The sequence below is a fragment of the Artemia sp. Qi Xiang Cuo genome, chromosome 18, assembly GCF_049724085.1.
Source record: "Artemia sp. Qi Xiang Cuo chromosome 18, ASM4972408v1, whole genome shotgun sequence".
Taxonomy (NCBI): domain Eukaryota; kingdom Metazoa; phylum Arthropoda; class Branchiopoda; order Anostraca; family Artemiidae; genus Artemia; species Artemia sp. Qi Xiang Cuo.
The window spans coordinates 9,530,402-9,550,735 of NC_142811.1; the positions used below are offsets into that span (position 1 = coordinate 9,530,402).

Genomic DNA, 20,334 nt, shown 5'->3' on the forward strand with positions numbered 1-20,334 from the left:
CTCATGAGATTTTGCATGTGTGCCATTTTGGCAATCAAGATACACGTTGTATCTTCTGATATAGTTCAACCTACTCTATAAGTTTTGACTTGATACTTTTAGCCACTTTTGAAATATTGCATATACATCTTCTGTTCTGACAACGTAAATGTACATAGGGTATTTTGATTTAGTTTTTCATCACCCTCGGCATTTCCGAAAAATTTCGACTAGGTACCCTTGGAAGTTTTTGAGATATTACGAGATGTGTTGTTTTTACAACCACAATTTGCATAGTGTCTTTTATTTCAATTATCGTGAAAAGTTTCAACTAAACATTATCAGCATTTCCTGAAATATAATAGATGCGCCCTTTTCATAATATGGATGCGCATATTAAATGTTAATTTTGTTCAAAATCCCCTTTAATATGCCCTGAAAGTCTCAGTGGCCTTTTGGTTCTGCCAATGATCTGCATCAATCGTGCTTCATCCCAAAGCCTAGGATAAAAATAACAGTGAAAGACGCTATTAGATGGCATGGTAGGTTGATTTGAATTAGCTAAGAAATTTATCTGTATTGTAATATCTATAAAATATAGATGGTGTTCTAAAGGCAAAGATGTTAAAAAAATAAGACTGCTTTATTTGGATTTGGATTTACCTCATAGGCTGTTGAATTAATCTTTCAGCTTTTTTGAGTGGTAGAAGTAAAAGAGATTTGAATTCCGTAAAATACTAATTTCATGAGTATTTTAAAGATTAGATGAAGGATCTAGGTGAATGAAATTTTTTCCAATGGGCATAGCCCACAGCCTAAATTAGGCTATGGTCTAGCCTAGAAGAATTTGTCCAGGTATATACTCCTTTCTACTATTAGTGTATTGAATTTATACAGACTTGGAGATATTGGTTCTAGTTTACAATTAACCCTCCTCAGTAGGAAGGATTTACATTAACATATGAAGAAACTTTAAGAAATTCAAAAAAAGTTTGTCAAAGTTAAGGGCTACACTAAACCCAAGACAGGCAGAAATAAAGTCAAACAGTATTTTGAAAATTTAGGCGCAAAAAATAAGCTATAAGTCACTATCAGTGAATAAATGAGGTAATTGCCTAGATAGCTATGTAGAGATAAGGAAACATCTTAAATAAACAATTCTTACTTCATAATATACAGAATAATCATGGTTAACACATTTTCCATGCAGCCTTGTTATACTTTACCCTGTCCCCCTTATATGCAAATATATAGCCCAAATTATATATTTTTCAGTGCATTAGCCTATACCATTGGTAACATGTTTTTCCAGTTTTTGATTTGTCACAGTTGGTTCAATTATAGGTATATGGAGGGAAGTAACTGAGAAGCATTCTGAGAATAGACAGGAAATGTATAATTTGGGTTATATAGTTACACATCCGGGGGGGGGGGTTAAGTATAGCAGGGCTGCACGCAAAATGTGTTAACTATGATAATTCTGCATATAATGAAGTAAAAATTACTTTCTTAAGATAGGAAATATATAATTTGGGTTATATATTGGCACATTAGGGGGGTTAGGGGTAAAGTATAGCAAGGTTACATGCAAAATGTGTTAACTATAATTATTCTGCATATTATGTAGTAAGAATTGTTTTCTTAATGTGTTTCCTTATCTCCAGTTAGCTATGTAGGCAAATACCATAAATGAAACCCAAGATAAACAAAAATTAGGCTACAATAAATAATAAAGCCAAACTTAAAATTAACAGAAACTACCACAAACAAAATAGGGCTAACACCTCTATGTCTTCTAAAGACCAGAAAATCATTTTTACCTTGCTGGGAAAAATCTTATTTTAAGCTGCATGTTCTTATTTGTCACAATAAAATAAAGAAAGAAAGTCACCATAATAACCAATAGGGTAAAGGTACCAATGATTTGACAGTTTTTGTAAAAAAAAAAAACACTTTTCTACTCCAGAAGGCTTCATTTAAAGACTTTTGGTTTGAAAAGGGTTTCAGTATGTAGAAAAAAAATATATACAAATCTAACTGTTTGACTAGAAGTTTGAATTTTATCAGAAAAGGGTACAAAACTCTAATTTTCTTAAATTTGAGTATTTTCACCAACAAATTCAAAAGAACAAAAAAGTTACCTGTTTTTGACGTAGGCTAAGTCAGAACCTAATTCAACATGTATCAAAACATGTGGGAATTACTTGTGAGCAGATTTAGATGGATTTGATGTGTTTATATTGAATAAAGTCAAAGTTCAATGTTCCTATTCTCTTTATTTTATTTCCTTGTTTCTCTTCAACTTGTTGACATGTAAATGTATAAAATACTATTCAGATTGTAGAAGCAAAAAACTGAAAAAATTGCCTCAAGTATAGAGACAAAATTGGATAGTCATTACATATATATATATATATATATATATATATATATATATATATATATATATATATATATATATATATATATATATATATATATATATATATATATACTTTAAAAAATTTTAGTTCTGACTATCCTTTGTCTGGAAAGTCTAGAAGTCTTGAAACATGCATCACCTACTTAAGATTATTAGAAGTTTGTCACACCAAGGAGTTTAACATTTTCATTACCATTTTGGGTGGGATAGTAATTCCATGCTAATTAGGGAGGGGCTCAGAGAGAATATTTTGTATTTTACAGATTGGGATCTATTTGAAAGAAAATATGTGTAAAATTTACTAAGAGAGGGTGTGCTTCAAATCTATTCAATGATAAATGAATTAGAGTGCTGTGATCAACCAAGTCAAATGCAGCAAGTTCAAGCAGCAGTTCCTCAGATAATAGAGAAATCTAGTATCAAATCAGCAAAACTACAATTAAAAAGAAAAAAAAACTTTTTAAATGTTTTTTTCATGTGAAATATTATTAAAAATAATAATCATCAAAATCTCTTGTTGTTGAGAAAGTACCCATAAATTTGACAGCTACGTTTTTTCAAAGCCCCTTGAAATTTGACACTTGAATTTTGACACCCATTGTTTCTCATCTGTTTTACATGTTCAGTGAAGTTTCAACAGAGTCACCTATATTTTGACAGGGCATGTTGCTGTCTGTTGAAAATTTTGACAAGGTTAGTACAATATATTATCAGATAAAATTAATCTCATAATAGAAGCCAATATCTACATTTGAATTTGGCTGAAGGAGCATTTTTAGTCGGTCTGGTATTCCACTACATCAGACAAGAATTTTTGACACTTGGAACAATGTTTTGTGAATATAATATTAGCTGCCATTTTAGCTTAATTTTATCAAGAAAAAGCCAATATCAAGGCCATACCCAGGATTTTTTTGGAGGGGGTTTTACTAAAAAAAAATTTTTTTGAGGGGGAGGGTACACAAAAAACCTCAAAAACTGCATACAAAATTTGTTTATGTCCATTTTTGTATGTTTCTACAAGTCAGACAAACATTTTAGGGGGAGGGGGTTTCAAACCTCCTAACCCTCCCCCTGGATATGGCCTTGGCTAATATGGCTACATTTTTGAGAAGATCAGATGTATCTTGATGCATTGGTGCTGATCCCAACTTTTTTTTACCAAAAAATAACCAAGTAATCACAGTTTGAACATTACATAGCTAAAAAATTGTTGGGAGCTCAATTTGTGTCAAAAGCTTGAAATAGATTGAATTGAATGTTCTTCCATTATCTGGGTGTATTGCATATAGTGTCCACGTTTTGCATTGTCAAAATATAACAAAGGCTTCAAGAGATAGTGTTCCAAGTCATGACTAAGCAGAGTTATCATGTTTTGAAGGAAAATTTTGACACTGGTTCCAAAATTGCACTGTCAAATCATCACTGCCTTTATCCAACCATATTACTAAACAGAACTAACAAAGTGCAGATTAAGATTTTAATATAGATTAATATTCATTCCTGTAAGTCTCAGGAATTGGGATTTAATAAAATTTTTGAAGAGAAAACATTCAAAATGTATTTTATTGTCAGTAAAGTACAAATGAAGTTCTGGTGCAAAGAAGGCATAGGAAATATCATACCTGCTCTGGTTTGTGGTAGTTTTCATTTGTTTGAATCTTAAGCTTTTAATTTGTTACATTTAATTTTAAAAAGTCTTTTCTGCAACAGAAATTTTCTAAAGAAAAATCAACATTAAAAAATATTTTAGAAACAGCAACATTAAATCAAAGATGAGTAGAAATAAAGTCAAGTATTTTTTCAAGCAAAAAACTACCACTATTAATCACTATATACTCCTACAACTAACAACTCACCACAGCACCAAGCTGTCTGAGACCAACACAGCTACGCACGCTCCTCCTCCATCCCAATCTATTCAAAGCCTCCCTTTTTACACCCTCCCAGGAAGTTCCCATTTCCTTTCATGATTTTCATGATTTCCTTTATGATTTTACCCATCCCATTCACTATCACTATCACTATGAATTGCTATCAATAAATAAATGAAACCCCCCAAAAAACAGAAATTACAATAATTAACCAAGTGAAACTCAAAATGAGCAGAAACTACCACTGTCTTTATTTTGAGCTATGTGTTTTTGTTTCTCATAATATCAAAGAAAGGAAAAAAAAATCTGCATTTAATTATATTGCAAAATGCTATCCTTTCTTCTCAAAACTAAAAGCAAATCTAGCATTGCTAAGGATAACAGATGTAATTGGACTTTATGCTCCCTCCTTCTCAAAACTAAAACCTAATCTAGCACTTCAAAGAATAACAGATGCAATTTGACCTTATGCATCCTTACTTCTCAAAACTAAAAGCTAAATACCTCAAATCATCTAGCATTGCTAAGGATAACAGATGCAATTTGACCTTACGCATCCTTGCTTCTCAAGACTAAAAGCTAAGTACATCAAAATCATCTAACATTGCTAAGCATAACAGATGCAATTTGACCTTATGCATCCTTCCTTCTCAAAACTAAAAGCAAAATGCTAGAGATCCTTAGCAATGCTAGAGTAGCTTTTAATTTTGAGAAGCAAGGAGGCATTAAGCCAAATTGCATATGTTATCCTTAGCAATGCTAGATGATTCTGAGGTACTTAGCTTTTAGTTTTGAGAAGCAAGGATGCATAAGGTCAAATTGTATCTGTTATCCTTTGCAGTGCTAGATTAGGTTTTAGTTTTGAGAAGGAAGGATGCATAAAGTCAAATTGCATCTGTTATGCTTAGCAATGCTAGATGATTTTGCGATACTTAGCTTTATCATTAGCAATGCTAGATTAGATTTTAGTTTTGAGAAGCAAGGATGCATAACGTCAAATTGCATCTGTTATTCTTAGCAATGCTAGATTTGCTTTTACTTTTGAGAAGGAAGGATGCATAAGGTCAAATTGCATCTGTTATGCTTAGCAATGCTAGATGATTTTGAGGTACTTAGCTCTTAGTTTTGAGAAGCAAGGATGCGTAAGGTCAAATTGCATCTTTTATCCTGAGCAATGCTAGACTAGGTTTTAGTTTTGAGAAGCAAGGATGCATAGGGTCAAGTTACATCTGTTATTCTGAACAATGCTAGATTAGCTGTTAGTTTTGAGAAACAAGGATGCATAAGGTCAAATTGTATCTCTTGCATCTCTTATCAATGTTAGATGATTTAGAGGTACTTAGCTTTTAGTTTTGAGAAGCAAGGATGCATAGGGTCAATTTGCATCTGTTGTCCTTAGCAATGCTAGATGATTTAGAGGAACTTAGCTTTTAGTTTTGAGAAGCAAGGATGCATAAGATCAAATTGCATCTGTTATCCTTAGCAATGCTAGATTAGCTTTTAGTTTTCAGAAGCAAGGATGGATAAGGTCAAATTGCATCCGTTATCTTTAGCAATGTTAGATTGGAGATAATCAGCTAAGCCTGAGTGATATAATAGCATCTATGTCAGTATATTTTAATTCAATATTTAATCTATAGAGATAATTAGGTTAAGTATTTAATTTAATGCATTCTAGGCAGCCTGCTTTCCTTAATTCTTTGCTGTAGTTTCCATAATTTTGTTACTAAAGTATTATATTAACATCATATTTTGGCACATTTCATATTGACTAACTTCAGTTCTTTAGTGTGGTTGCTATAACATGTAGCCTAAGTACCATAATTTCTATCATCATTTGGAAAATCTGCTTTCATTTTATTGTTTCGGCTTTATTGTCTTAACTTATGCTCCTGGCCTCCCCCAGGCCACTGAGCGTGTTCCAAGGTGGTGATATGGAAACCCTACATATATGTAGGGAACCTTCATAGGAGGCACGGACCAAGGGGCGACATAGTTCCTGGGGGGTCTATAATAGAAACTGGAGCACCCTCATCCAGGGGTTATAAATATATGTGGAGGAGGAAGAAGGGCCCTCAAATGTACACTCTAAATGGCCTACTTGTGTGTCAACAAGTCCCATGAGTTTCAAACCTTCTCCCAGTAATGGGTTACATTGCATGGTGATGCAGAACACCATTGCAGGAGGATCCTTTATAGGAGGACAACTGCGGCAGGGTGTAAGATCCAGATCTATGGACAACGGTTTCTGCAAAGGGCTGCCTCGACCCTTTTGGGGTACCTGCAAGACTGGGGAGCTTGCGGTCAAGTCTATTCCCACTTGAGGAGTGGCGCGCCTTGAGGAAATTGTAGCCTAGTAAACAACACAGCATTTGCATGGGATTTTGATTGATGGACAATTCTTTTGGGCTTGGTATGTTTTGATGGGCGTCTTCGGGCTGAAAAACCTCTTCCGAGCTAATTTATCTACCATTGGCTGCCTCCCTGTAGTAGCATAGTATTTGTAAGCATGAATATATAATGAGTTGAAGGTAATAGGCTTGAGATTGACTGTGCAGGATTTCGACTCTTGTTGATAGAAGAGTATCGTCAAGTGCTGAAAACCATGTTGTTACCAAGATGGGCCCGGGATTTCACAAAGCCTCCATTCATGGAGGTCCCAGGGACTTCTTGCTGTCCAATTCTAAGCCAGCTTAAGCACTTTAGTGTAGACTTGAGCAGATATGTGATCCCCATTCTGCACTTGTATCTGGGATCATTGCTTTTCCTGAGGCCAAAATAATTTCATTGATTTAAAGAACATGAAAATTGGAACTTGGAATGTTACAAATATTCATCTTAAAGGTAATGCAAGAGAAAGCATCCAGTAATCAATGACAAAATTATAGTAGTTAAAGTTGCCATTTTTATATCATATTTTTCTTCTTCTAGAATATTAACAAAAAATACTCATGGATTCAGGGTCACTAGAACCCGTGAAGACAAGGGATATTTTAGCCAGTTTTATTAAAGGTGTGCATAAGTCACTCAGAGACAAATGCTCAGATTCAGAAAACGCAGATCAAATCTGGAAAGAACATTGCCAGAATAAACAAGTACTTGATGTAAGTTCCTCAGTTATTTTTTCCTAATTTAGAGTATAGGCCTAAAAATAATATGATATAACTAAATAATATTTTCTGTATCATAAACCAGGAAAAATTAACTAGAAATCATTTTTTCCAGGCAACGTAACAAGAGCATTAAAATATTTTTATCATACATTTGAAAATCTTCCTGATCAGACATGAAAAAATAAAAAATTGAAAAAGCAGAATTCATGATAAAGATATTAATATAGGCCCTATCAATCATATTTTTCATTTGTGGATCATTAATTCATTTAATTTTTGGAAGTATGTGTGTATAAGGTTAAGGAAAAGATTCTTTTTTTTTTGCAAAAATTTGTTATGCATTTTCCAAATTTTATACTGCTATGCAGTTATTATAATTTATAATTATAAAACTTAATTATAAAATATAATTATAAAATTTTAAAATATAAATTATAAAAATGTAAAAAAAAATTATAAAATATAATTATAATTAAATGCAATTTCGGAGATTTTCTGACTTCTAAGAAATGGAATTCGCCTTGTACGATTCGTATGGGCATTTATACATTCCGTATTTTCTTTATTTAAAGGCTATTAACCATAGTATCTAGTTAATACTGAATTTAGGAATCAGGTTCCCATTCATAAAAAGATTTCGCTAATTTCCAGAGCTAGCCAGACTTAGCCCTGAAGTTCAATTTATTTAAATATTTTTATATTTAGCTAAGGGAAGTTGACAAAAGAGGATAACTATCCGGTTGGGATAAGAATCCTAAGCTGTTAAAAAACACTGAAGACGTTAATTGAACGTTAAGACATTGATTGAAAATCTTTAATCTGAACTAATTGGAAGTAGCCAGCTAGATTCTTCTTAAAGCTATTCATAGTGAACAGTGAATTTAAATACTAGCTTTTTGTTAGCTAAGTCCTGAAGTCAACTAAATCTCATGATGGATGATGTATTTTTTTTCTTTTTTTTTTGAATTGTTTGTAGTTGGTGTTATATGTGTGTGGTAATTATAATGTCTTTTTTTTGTTTGTTTTCCCTTTTTTGTTGTACTCTAATGTTTTCACTTTGTGTGTTCATGGGTAATAAAATATTTCTTTTCAACATAAATAGGCCATAAGAATGGCCACAGCTTATTTTTGTGGAATTTCTTTCTCATGAAGCTTGTCTCTTGAAATTTGTTTCATGAAATAACTTGTTTTTTCAATGTTCTCTGTTTGATAAAAGAGGGTTATTTGCAACAAGCTTTTTGTCTTACCAGTAATTTATCCTTGTTGCAAATATCCAGCAGAAAGCAAAGCTGGCTTATAAGGCCAAACAGGGAACATAAACTGATAAAGTAACTTCTTTGAAGATTGACTAAACTTTTATTTTCCATGATCATCCTACCAAAAAAGAAAAAAAAATAGCAGCGGATGGAGCCTCAGTGATATCTACATGGCTTGCAAACATACTATTTATTCGTGAGGTTATTGAGTTACAAAATAGAGTAGAAATGAAGTTTCTAGATTATTTTAAGGCCATGAGTTCACTAATTTGAATTTGGCAGTAAAACCACTAGCCAAGGACACTTTCTACTAGCTATCTAAGTTTGCTTTCAAGATCTAGCCAGTTCTTGTCTTCGCATGAATAATGATCTGGCAGCTATATCCAAGTTTGCAAATAATGCCTTAAAATAGAAAGCTAACCATATATTGTTTAACATATTGTCTTTTATTTGTTTGATATATTCTATTTTCTTTATATATATATATATATATATATATATATATATATATATATATATATATATATATATATATATATATATATATATATATATATATATATATATATATATATATATATATATATATATATATATATATATATATATATATATATATATATATATATATATATATATATATATATATTATATATATTATGTTTAAGAGGTAATTACTTGGCAAAAAAAAAAAAAAAAAAAAAAAAAAAAAAAAAAAAACATATATAATACACATAATATATATATATATATATATATATAAATATATATATATATATATATATATATATATATATATATATATATATATATATATATATATATATATATATATATATATATATATATATATATATATATATATATATATATATATATATATATATATATATATATATATATATATATATATATATATATATATATATATATATATATATATATATATATATATATATATATATATATATATATATATATATATGTTTTTGGATTTATGTTTTCTTGTGACTAAAATATCTTGCTCACAAGGATATTTTTCTATTCCGAAAAAAAATACAAAGAAAGTTCTTATTTAGAGCCTCGTATCTTGGAACATCATATTACAGAAGACTTTATAAGAGAGCAAAAGAAATGAAAGTCTGACATTACAGGGTCAGGGAGGGGGGCAAGGTACCAGACTCCAATCAAACCTTACTAGGCTTTATTGAATAATCAAAAAAAAAGAAAAATTTTTCTCATGTTGTAAATAAACAGCCCTTTTTGATTTTTGTTTCTGAAAAGGACAGGTCTTACTATGAGCAAGTATACACGAAGCCTGCTTCAAAAATGGCTCAACAGTATTGAATATATTGCTTATTAATGACTTATCTTTGCTCACAAAGAGATGCACATTCTGGTGGAAGTTAGTCTTTAGTGTTGTCAGCAAGCGTTGACAGGGGTGAAGTTCATTTCATATTTAGGGTAGTTTTTTTTTGTTTTAGGCTGTAACATTGCTCTTTAGTGTTGTTTGAAAAATATCATGCAGTAGAATTCCGAGTTTTTTCCTCTTTCCTTGCTTCATCCAAAATTTGAGGTAGATTAGCATAAGATACTTCCCTGTTGTTTGAGAATAGCATGAAAACCTTATTAGATTTTTTGAGTATAATAGAAAAAAATCGAGCAAAAACTTTAAAAAAAGCTTAAAGCTAAAAAAAACCGGATGGTTGAGGTCAATTTTATACATTTAAATTCAGGCAAATTTTTTTTTATTTTTACAGAGGCAAATATTGTTTTTATAAAGATATGTTATAGTTCATAAAGTCTTTAAGAATCGTTTCTAATTACAATATTTTTCATTCTTAAAGCGTTTAAACTCGTCCCTTTTTATGAGCCTTCCTCCACCTCTTCTCAAAAAGTTTGTGACTAAATTTTATTAAAGATAATGTTGCTGTTGTGCTGCTGTTGGTCTCACTGTCTTGTTGCTTTGCTTTCACTATGTAACTCCATTGTACGTTCTCCGATCTATTTGCTCCCTGGCAATTTTTATCTTATGTTTATCGTATTTTTTTTCATTTTCTTCTCGTTTTCTATTTTACAGCATTTGATTATCAAGATTTATTTTTGCCTGTGTTTAGTGTTGATTTTGTCCCATCCCGTCAAGCTCTGTTCTCTGATGGGGAAAATGTTTATTATAATGTGTGTTTTACTCTGTGTCTGTTATTTTCCTTGTGGCTGTAATTTTTTCTAATTAGTATGATGGATGTTATCATCATACTAATTAGAAAAGAATACAAAGTGTATGATACTTTGTTATGTTAATTTATTGCTCGTATTAATTGTCAATGGAAAAAGAAGAGAACAAAAGGAGACATATAATTTTGATTTTTTTTTTTTGAAAATTTGTTCTTACAATTAACTAATACTATAAAGATAAACCTATATAATAGCTATTACTCCCGAATTACCGCTAAATCAAAATCTTCTATCAATCAATCAATCAATCAATTTATTAATAATAAAAGAAATCAATTACAAAACGTAAAGGAATTACTAATCCCAAGAAGCTTAGCTTGTAATGGACCAACAAAAAAAAAATAAAACACTTTTATAAAGCACATATAAAAAAACACATACATATACAAACACATAAATAAAAAAACACTGGAACAAGACCAGGACATTTGTCAAATACGTGATTTAGAAGGAAATTTAACATATAACTGAAAAAGAATTTAAATGAAGAAAAGAGATAAAAAAAATTAGGATAGAATCCAAAAAGATTTTAAAATCTGAAGAATTAACTAAATGAAGAGAAGAAAGACATGTAAATCAGGATAGAATAAAAAAAATAAAAAATTATAAAATGGAAAGACCCGACGAGAAACTGCCTTTACAGAGAGAAATAGAGGTACATGAGCAGGGATGGAATTTAGCTGCTGTTGCTAAATTTAGCTGCTGTTGCCTTTTAGCTGCTGTTGATGACCGTTTGGATTAATAAATCTGCGAGAAGAACTACGTAAAGAGGAAGAGTACCTACCTGAGCCTGTCCGTAAGAAAAACTGCTGTAGAAACGGTGGAAGTGTACCTAGAAAAGCAGAATGCGCTAAACAAAGATTACTTTTACCCACAATATGATCCAGCGGAGCTATTCCAGTATCATTATATAGATCAGAGGAAGGGCAAAACCGAGGTAGAAGAAAAGTAGCCCTCTCTGCCCTATTTTGGGTGCTTTGAAGTGAGCAGAGAAGAGATTTATTAGTACTACCCCAGACAGAACAGCAATATGAAAGGTAAGGAAAAATAAAAGCATAATAAAGAGAAAGCATACATAAAATCTGGGGGAAAAAATTAGTTAACCCGGTGTAACATTGAAGACTGGCGGAGGACAAGGGAGCAGGTACGAGTTATATGGGGCTTAAAAGAAATAAAACAGTCAAGATACACACCAAGAAATTTCACCATAGTAGCTTGCGGTATAAAATCGTTCCCATAAGTCAGGATGATTGGCCTCTGTACGTCTCCCATGCGATAAGGGGTCCTGAAATGTACAATGGTACTTTTCAGGCTGTTGAGAGCCATACCATTTGGCACCAATCTATTACTTTAACAAGAAGACCTTGAGCTACGGAAGTGGCAGATGGCAGGTCAACTGCAGCAATGAAAAAGTTACTGTCGTCAGCAAAAAGAATAGGGTGCACAAGGCGATGAAGACCATCAAAAAGATCATTAATATAAATTAAAAACAAAAGGGGTCGAAGCACAGAGCCCTGTGCGACACCCTTCAATATAGGCAAAGTAGTGGAAGAAGTGCGATTAACCGAAACATACTGAGATCTCCCTGAGAGGTTAGACCTAAACCATTCACGGTGGACTCCATGCACTCTAAATAAAGATAATTTAGACAAAAGAACAGAGTGGTTGACCATATCAAATGCCTTTGAAAAGTCAAGAAATAGACCCAAGACACACAAGCCCTTGTCAAGATTAACACGCACAAACCCTGTTGCATCTGAAAGTGAACGCAAGGTAGAAAAACTGGGACGAAAGCTATACTGATGGTTAGTTATGAGAGAATTTCCTGCTGTCGTATTACTATTAATAATAATGAAGAGAGTCTACGATACACTACTTTTTCAACAACCTTAGAATTTACAGGAAGAAGAGAAACAGGTCTATAGTTTTAAATTAGAGATGAATCACCTTTTTTACACAAAGGTACAACATTAGCAACTTTAAATAAATGAGGAAAAACACCAGAAGAAACAGAGAGGTTAGTTATGTGGGAGATGGGGTTAGAAACAAACTGACCAATTTTTTAAAGAACATTAGTACTCAAACCAAAACCATCAACTGAACGGCTACTTGGAAGCTGAGAAATAATACTAGAAATTTTGGCATCACTGCATGGAGAAAGGAAAAATGAGTTTTCTGCTAAGGGTAAACTACTTACTCTGCTCTGGGGTGGAATAGGACCCGAAGGAAGTGTGGGGAAATACGAATTGAAGGCCTCGCTGAAGAATTTTTCATCGGCTTTCCTGTAATGACATTGGGGGGGGGGACTGTTTTAGTCTCTTGCGGAAAAGAGCTTCATTAACTACAGCCCAAAGCTTTCGCAAGTTCCCCTTACATTCATCAATTCGACGCGAAAATAGAGCTTTTTTGGCTGCACGTACTGAGGAAGTAAGCACATTTTTATAAAGTTTATACTTCAAAAGATTATCCTATGTCTAACTTTTACATGCAGCTTTGAACAGAGACGCCTTCATATGTGTAGCATTGATCAGACCTCTAGACATCCATGAACATTTGGGTGTGGAACTCCTTGGCCTCTTTCTAAGAGGAAAATGCTTATCCAACAGAGCTCCCATACGACATAAAAATAAATTCGTTGCACAATCAACATCATTAGTTTCAACAACACTAGCCCGATCATTACTCTGAAGACTATGTATTAAATTAGAAATTTATTTATCTGTAAAAGTTCTAAAAGCAGACTCACCTTGCTCATCCACAGCAATCTCAGTTTTAGGCACAAAAAATTATAGATAAATAGGGAAGTGATCAGAAGGATCAGTGAAAACAAGATCAGAAGTAAACTTCAAATTAGGAGAATGAGAAATGAAAATGTTATCTATTAAAGTTGCAGAATTTCTTGTAAGCTCAACACGAGAAGAAAAAAAATTGAAGGAAGTGCCCAGAAGAAGAAAACATATCAAAGAGATGGTCACATTTACTACTTGATCCAATATTTAACATATTACAATTAAAATCTCCCAAAACACAAATACGTTTTTTAGAGAAAGTCCTCACACAAGAAAGCTGATCAAGCAAATCGCAAAACAGGTGTGTTGGGAAAAGAGGGGGCTTATAAAAGACACAAACAGTATCACATGCAAACTGGCTTTTCATATCAATGACAAGAGAATAAACTATCCTACTATTAGACACTACTGATGTAAACAAGGATTCAAGGTCAGAACATCTACTAAATTTAATATCAGATTTTTTAAATAAAGAAATACCCCCTGAGCACTTGATTACCATTATAGGGACATGAACAGCAACATAACCATGCATATCGTAAGCTGTTAAATTTTCACCATCAGATAACCATGTTTCTGTTAAACCTATTGCATCAACAGGGCAAAAGTTATCAGACCACAAATACGATTTCAGACTATCCCACTTATCTCTTATCCCACGCACATTCAAACAAGATACATTAAGGCTACTGTTTAAAGGCAGTGAGAGTATAATTGTATCACAATAATTAATGGTAGTGTGATAATTGCAGCTAGAATTAACCATAGATTCAAGGAGAGGGTCAAATGTGTGTGCCTCTTGTTTACCAGAACCACTTAGTTGATCAAATATAACTGAATGAAGAATAGGAGAATTAAAAAGGAGATAGAAATCGCACATATTTATCCCACATAACAAATGCATACAATATCTTTACAAATAAACACAACATCCATAGCACACTTAAAGGTGATGGGATCCCAAACAAACATGAAGAAATATCAGTGGAATGGCATAAATTATCCAAAGTATAATGTGGCACTAGTCGCTATTACATGAGCTGCAAGTGTGCTGGACTGGCCTTAGTTCATGAGGTGGCTTGAGTTTACTTTTCATTTCTTACCTGGTGTAAATAACAAAACAGGTACCTTAGTTCACGAGGTGGCTTGAGTTGACTTTTCATTTCTTACCTGATGTAAACAACAAAATAGGTAGCAAGTAAGCAGTGGTATATGACAGGTTGGGTATAAAGCAGGATAAGGTTCACAATCTAGCAACAAATTTCCAATAGCAAAGCAGAGGATTTTGAAATTTGAAGAATATAAAGCAGTCAGCACAAAACATCAAGCATCTGCAGTAGCAGTGGCTTATACCCAAGTTAGAGAGTATCTTTTCCAAAACGTGGTTTTAAAGTTTTGATCATTACGGGATGTAGTCTGTTCTTTTCTAATTTGCAGCTACTGCTACAGTCATGATACCCACATTAAGTAAACAGCACATATAAAAAACCCAACGGGGCAGTCTTGACGCCTCACTCAGCATTCTTAAATGTTTCATGGGAACATACATGACATACAAATCTACTTTCCTGTCGGCCTTGCGCTGGTTGGGATCGAATGTGAGACCATGTATTGTCATGCAAATTCATCCACTGTGTTGCATCATGTTACCATAATAATTTGTATTATGGTTACCATAACGGTCACCATATGGTTAACAGGTTTACCAGTTTACTGTAATAGGTTATAATAATAACTTAGTAAACAAAAATATCTGTTTCAGGAATATGCAAGTAGCATGAAATCTCTTGCAACAGAATATTGGAATCTATCAGATGAAGAGGGGAAAAAACAGAATCGAAATAACTGGATGAAATATACCATTTTAGACTATTTTCGTAATGAAGGAATCAACAATGAAAGAACAAGAGAGAAAAGGAAAATTGAAAATTTCATCCACTTTCGGTTACCCGATTATGAGTATTCATACCCAGAATTGGATTACAAACTCAAAGAGTCAATAGCAATTTTAGATGTTGGCAGCTGCTATAATCCAATGAAAGATCTCAAAGAATTTGATATTTTAGCAATAGATTTAGCACCTGGTGATTCATCTGTTTTAAAATGTGATTTCTTAAGTGTTCAACTAAGTAACAAATTGGAAATAGAAAATTTATTAGTTAAATCACTTCCCAAAGATACTTTTGATTGCATTGTGTTTTCTTTATTACTTGAATATATACCAATAAAGCAACAAAGACTTGAATGCTGCATCAAAGCTTATGAGTTACTGAAAACTGAAGGTCTGCTGATAATAATCACGCCAGATTCAAAACATGAAACAGCTAATGCTGGCATGATCAAAAGCTGGAGGTTAGCTTTGAGTTTATTAGGATTTTCAAGGAGTACTTATAGTAAATTGAAGCACATTCATTGTATGGCTTTCAGAAAAACACCAGTGGAATTAGATTTGTGGAAAAAACTTACTGTATCTTCATTGAATCGGAATGAAGAAGTTTCTAACTTGGGCGATTTAATGTATATACCCCAGGACTTTAAGTAATAAATCTGCCTGGTTGCATGTCTGTAATGAAAGGTAGGGTGTAAGCCCACCATCTGGAGTTAATCCAATCACACAACATACTGAGAACAGCATGCTACAGCTCAGGTTTTCATTAATTAACCCCTCCCCCCTTTTCATCCCTGGAAAGATCCGGTGACAGATCTCCCTGTAAACGACTTTGGTTATGAGCAACTTTGCTCAGAAGCAAGGTCGTATCTAGGGGTGGGGTGTGTTGGGTTACCGTGTTCGACCTCCCCCTGAGGGGGGGGGGGAGGGTCAAACCAGGTGTATACACTTAAACAAATTTTTAATGCGTTTTTAAACGTCCCCCCCCCCAAAAAAAAAAAAATCATTCAGGATACGCCCTTGCTCGGAAGGTAAATATGTGGTTTAGCCACACATGAATCTTGAACGACATTTAGGAAGGGTTATTAACGGGAAGGGGGGTAGATTCGTCAAATGGCCCAAAATAGACAAGTCACGAACATTATAAAATTCTAGGAGGTGGGAGGGGTCAAACCCAGAACCATGTTTGCTACATGGCTTATTTCAGCCTTTTTAGTTTCTTATAGTTGAGTTGAGCTTTACAAGTCTTATATTAACTTGACAAGACTGCTACAAAGATAGCAAGAGTAGTAATTAATAGAGCTTTTCTTTTATTATTTTCTCAAACATTGTGTTTTTAAGAAATTTTTTTGGATATCGCATATTCAGCTGTTAAATTTTTATTTACAACGCTAAAAGTAATACTTATAAATTCGTAGGTCTTTTGAAAGTCTTCAGGGCACCTCTCCTCCAACGTTGCATGTGCTAATCTTTTTAATGCTCGTGTAACCTTTAAAATTGATTACGAATCCAATATATTTATGGGGTCTATTCATTTTCCATAAATATTAGTTTAGATCTATACGAAAATCATTATTGTCAAAAAAACAGTAAAGAAGTTTCGAATTGAGATAAATTGACTTGTCAATAAGCTCTTAGACCACACTGCTTTTCCATTTACAAAATATAAGAGAGAAAAACGGGTTCAATTTAAATAAAGCAGTGGAATAAAACAAAATGTATATGAAAAAAAACCAAAATAATAAAAAAATTTGAATATTTCGACTCCACGTCCAGGAGCCTTTTTCAACAGAAAAAAAAAATTGAAGGAAAAAGAAACACTATAATATTTCGACTCCCAGACGCGGAGTCGAAGCATAAATTAGGCTCCCAGACGCGGAGTCGAAATATTCGGATTTTTTTTTACTATTAAAATTTTTTTATCTTTTGTCCTGTTACACTGTTTTATTTAAATTAAACCCGCTTTTTCTCTTAATTTTTGTAAATTGACCCTTCTAATCAAGGATTTAAAATAATAGATGTAACTAGAATTATACCTGCACGCGGTGGTATGCCAAGTACCCCTTCTCCCCTCTCCGCACTTCAGGGAAAGCTCGAGAAAAACTTGCCAAAATAAGCCCTAATTTGTATATTCGGACATGAAAACACACATTGTCTAAATATTAGATATTCTCTTGGAAGAATCTCTCCCATCCACACCGAGAATGAATAAAATGTAATATTGTGTGTATTTATGCGTGGTAGGTTAGATGGAGTGATTTTAAATGTTACATTGAGTAAGGATACTATTAATACTCTGAAGCTGACAAGTTTGTTATACTTGTTGAAGTATCCGCACTTAAATTTATAGTTTTGTATGAGTTTTAATTAAATTAATTTAAGCTAACTGAATTGAGTATAAATAGTTAAACCCAAGATATTGTATTTTTACTTTGATCTACGCTGCTTCTTCTACCTTGCTTGACTCAAAAATGAATATGTTCCTGCAAGGTATTATAAAAAAAACAAGAAATATTATATTAGGGGCGAATTTATGAGAGGAAACTTTGGCTCCTTAAAATGGATTTAATAGGCACTAAAACCTACTAGGCTGACTAACAGAGCAGCATTACCGACAGATCTAGAACGAGATGCATTTCAATTTACTAAAATTTTGATTTCAATTATAGGCCTAGGTTTACTTGGATCCAAGTTATAATTTTTAAGGTGTGAAGTTGTTTAAAAGGATTCTTTTTTTAAACATTTTTTTGACCATCCAGCACCACTAACAGAGCAGCATTACCAGCCAGAACTAGAGTAAGCTGTATTGAATTTATTGAAATTTGGATTCCAATTATAGGCCTAAGTTCACTTGAACCCTAGTTCAATTTTTAAGGTAGAGAGTTGATTATTTAATAATTAATTTTTTTTATATTCACAATAAAAGAGTTAAGACTAGATTATTGCGACGTTTTAAAAATGTATATAAGGTTTCGGAAGTTTTGGTATGTTGTTTTTCTTCTCTTGTACGATATTAATATCACAGCGAAAGATAAAACTTTGCTAATTATGAAACGCGTCTTATCTTGTTAGTGTTGTCAGTCTGTCGACATATAACCTGCTCAATTAATACTACTACTACTACAAATAACTCACCGCAGCATCAAGCAGCCAGAGGCTAACACAGCTACACACGCTCCTCCTCCATCCTAATTTATTGAAAGCCTACCTCTTTAGACCCTTCCAGGAAGTTACCATTTCCCCTTAAATCTTTCTTTACAGCATCCTCACACCCCAACCGCGGACGACGTCCTTTCCGTTTAGCCTAGACGGTTGGCCGACAAAGATAATCTTTGGCAATCTATTATTCCTCATCCACAGAACGTGCCCTAGCCATCTCAATTTTTCTCTGATTATAGGCATAGAAAGCGGGATTGGACCACAATTAATAACCATATTTGAAACTATTCGTTATGTAGCTGAGACTCAGTTCCACCCATCTACCGCATCATAAGTTTAAAATTTTGTGTACAGGGTTTTTAGATCAAAGTTACGTTAAAAATTGGTTGAGATTCGGGTGGAAAAGGACAATTTTCCCCCGAATTTTGTTTCTTCTTGGCTTGGTCAATGGATAGATCTGAGACTAAGAAAAGAATCACAAAATTTCTGGATATTTCGATCACATCTGCTGATGACGATCACTATGTATGTGATCAAAATATTCAGAGATTTTGTCATTGTTTTTACTGTCTAACAAAAGAATGTATCCCTATTTGAGCTGTTATTTGTACGACAGACAAATAGTGTTTTATTTAGGCTTGTATAATAGATCTTTCTGATGATTCTAAATTTAGCCGCTGTTTTCAAGAAGAATCATAAATCTTGTGGGACTGAGCTAGGGGATATTAGCTCAGGCGCCCATAAGCTGAATTTTAGGGGGGCTTACCTGGTCTAATCGGCACTTCCAATGTTGCATAATACAAATCTCAAAACAAAAATATAAGACAGCGTCATTCAGCAGGGGGGGGGGGGGGGCTGGCGCCCCCTGCCCGCCTTATGGGCCCCCATGGCTATTGGAAGCTTCAAATGATATTGAATTTTAATTAAATATGGTATTTAAGGAAGCGTAGTCATTTTTTAAGAATAGCTCTCACATTGTTGAACTGCTGGTAGCCTACTATTATTTTTGTCTTTTTTTCAAATTTTAAAATTCCAGAAACAAAACAAAAAAAATCAAATTCTAGATCACAGTGAATTATGCTTGTTTCTTAACTTTAATAGCATTCAAGAGTTTGGGCAGCACGCCCAAAGTTACTAGATCTAGTACGCAGTCAACGTCGTAGAAAGATCGTAGCATCGTATTTTTTGTAAATTTATAGTTGAAAAAAGCATTGAAAATCCGCACTGACTGATTTTAAGAATGTGGGAATGATTACTTTTATTTTGACTAATCTTAATGCTAAAATGGTATTCTGATAACAAATTTATAGGAATTTTGAAAAAAGAATTTGAAAAGTCTTTAAAAATGGCGTCAAACCGAAACGAAAAGAATACCATTGAAACTGCGAAATTGGCATTGAAATACTCGAAAGTAGCATAAAAAAATCTAATTTTACTACTTTTATTAAGATGTTACCTATGATGCTAGGCTAATCCTCCCTGGAAAATTCCTCCCCACGGAAAACATTTTGAGGGGGTGCATTATATTTGTAAAAATTTCATTCTGCTCAGGCCAATCGAAAAAAATTCGGCGCTTTTTAGCCCCCTTTGCTAGAAGAGGGACCAATCCTTTGAATAAT

The 20,334-nt window shown here is 33.1% G+C and overlaps 1 protein-coding gene across 2 annotated transcripts; it reads left to right on the top strand.

Annotated features, from left to right (window-relative positions):
* Positions 1-611: 611 nt before the first annotated feature.
* LOC148941184 (S-adenosylmethionine sensor upstream of mTORC1-like) lies at positions 612-19,015 on the top strand. Of its 2 annotated transcripts, none has more exons than XM_089104330.1 (3): positions 612-834; positions 7,207-7,379; positions 15,431-19,015. In XM_089104330.1, the coding sequence occupies exons 2-3, from the start codon at positions 7,227-7,229 to the stop codon at positions 16,208-16,210; spliced, it is 933 nt and encodes a 310-aa protein (XP_088960456.1). In that variant the 5' UTR covers positions 612-834; positions 7,207-7,226; the 3' UTR covers positions 16,211-19,015. The 2 variants fall into 2 exon arrangements, with proteins under 2 accessions (XP_088960456.1, XP_088960455.1); XM_089104329.1 differs by lacking the exon at positions 612-834 and adding an exon at positions 2,978-3,094 and having other exon boundaries at positions 15,431-19,013.
* Positions 19,016-20,334: the final 1,319 nt, after the last annotated feature.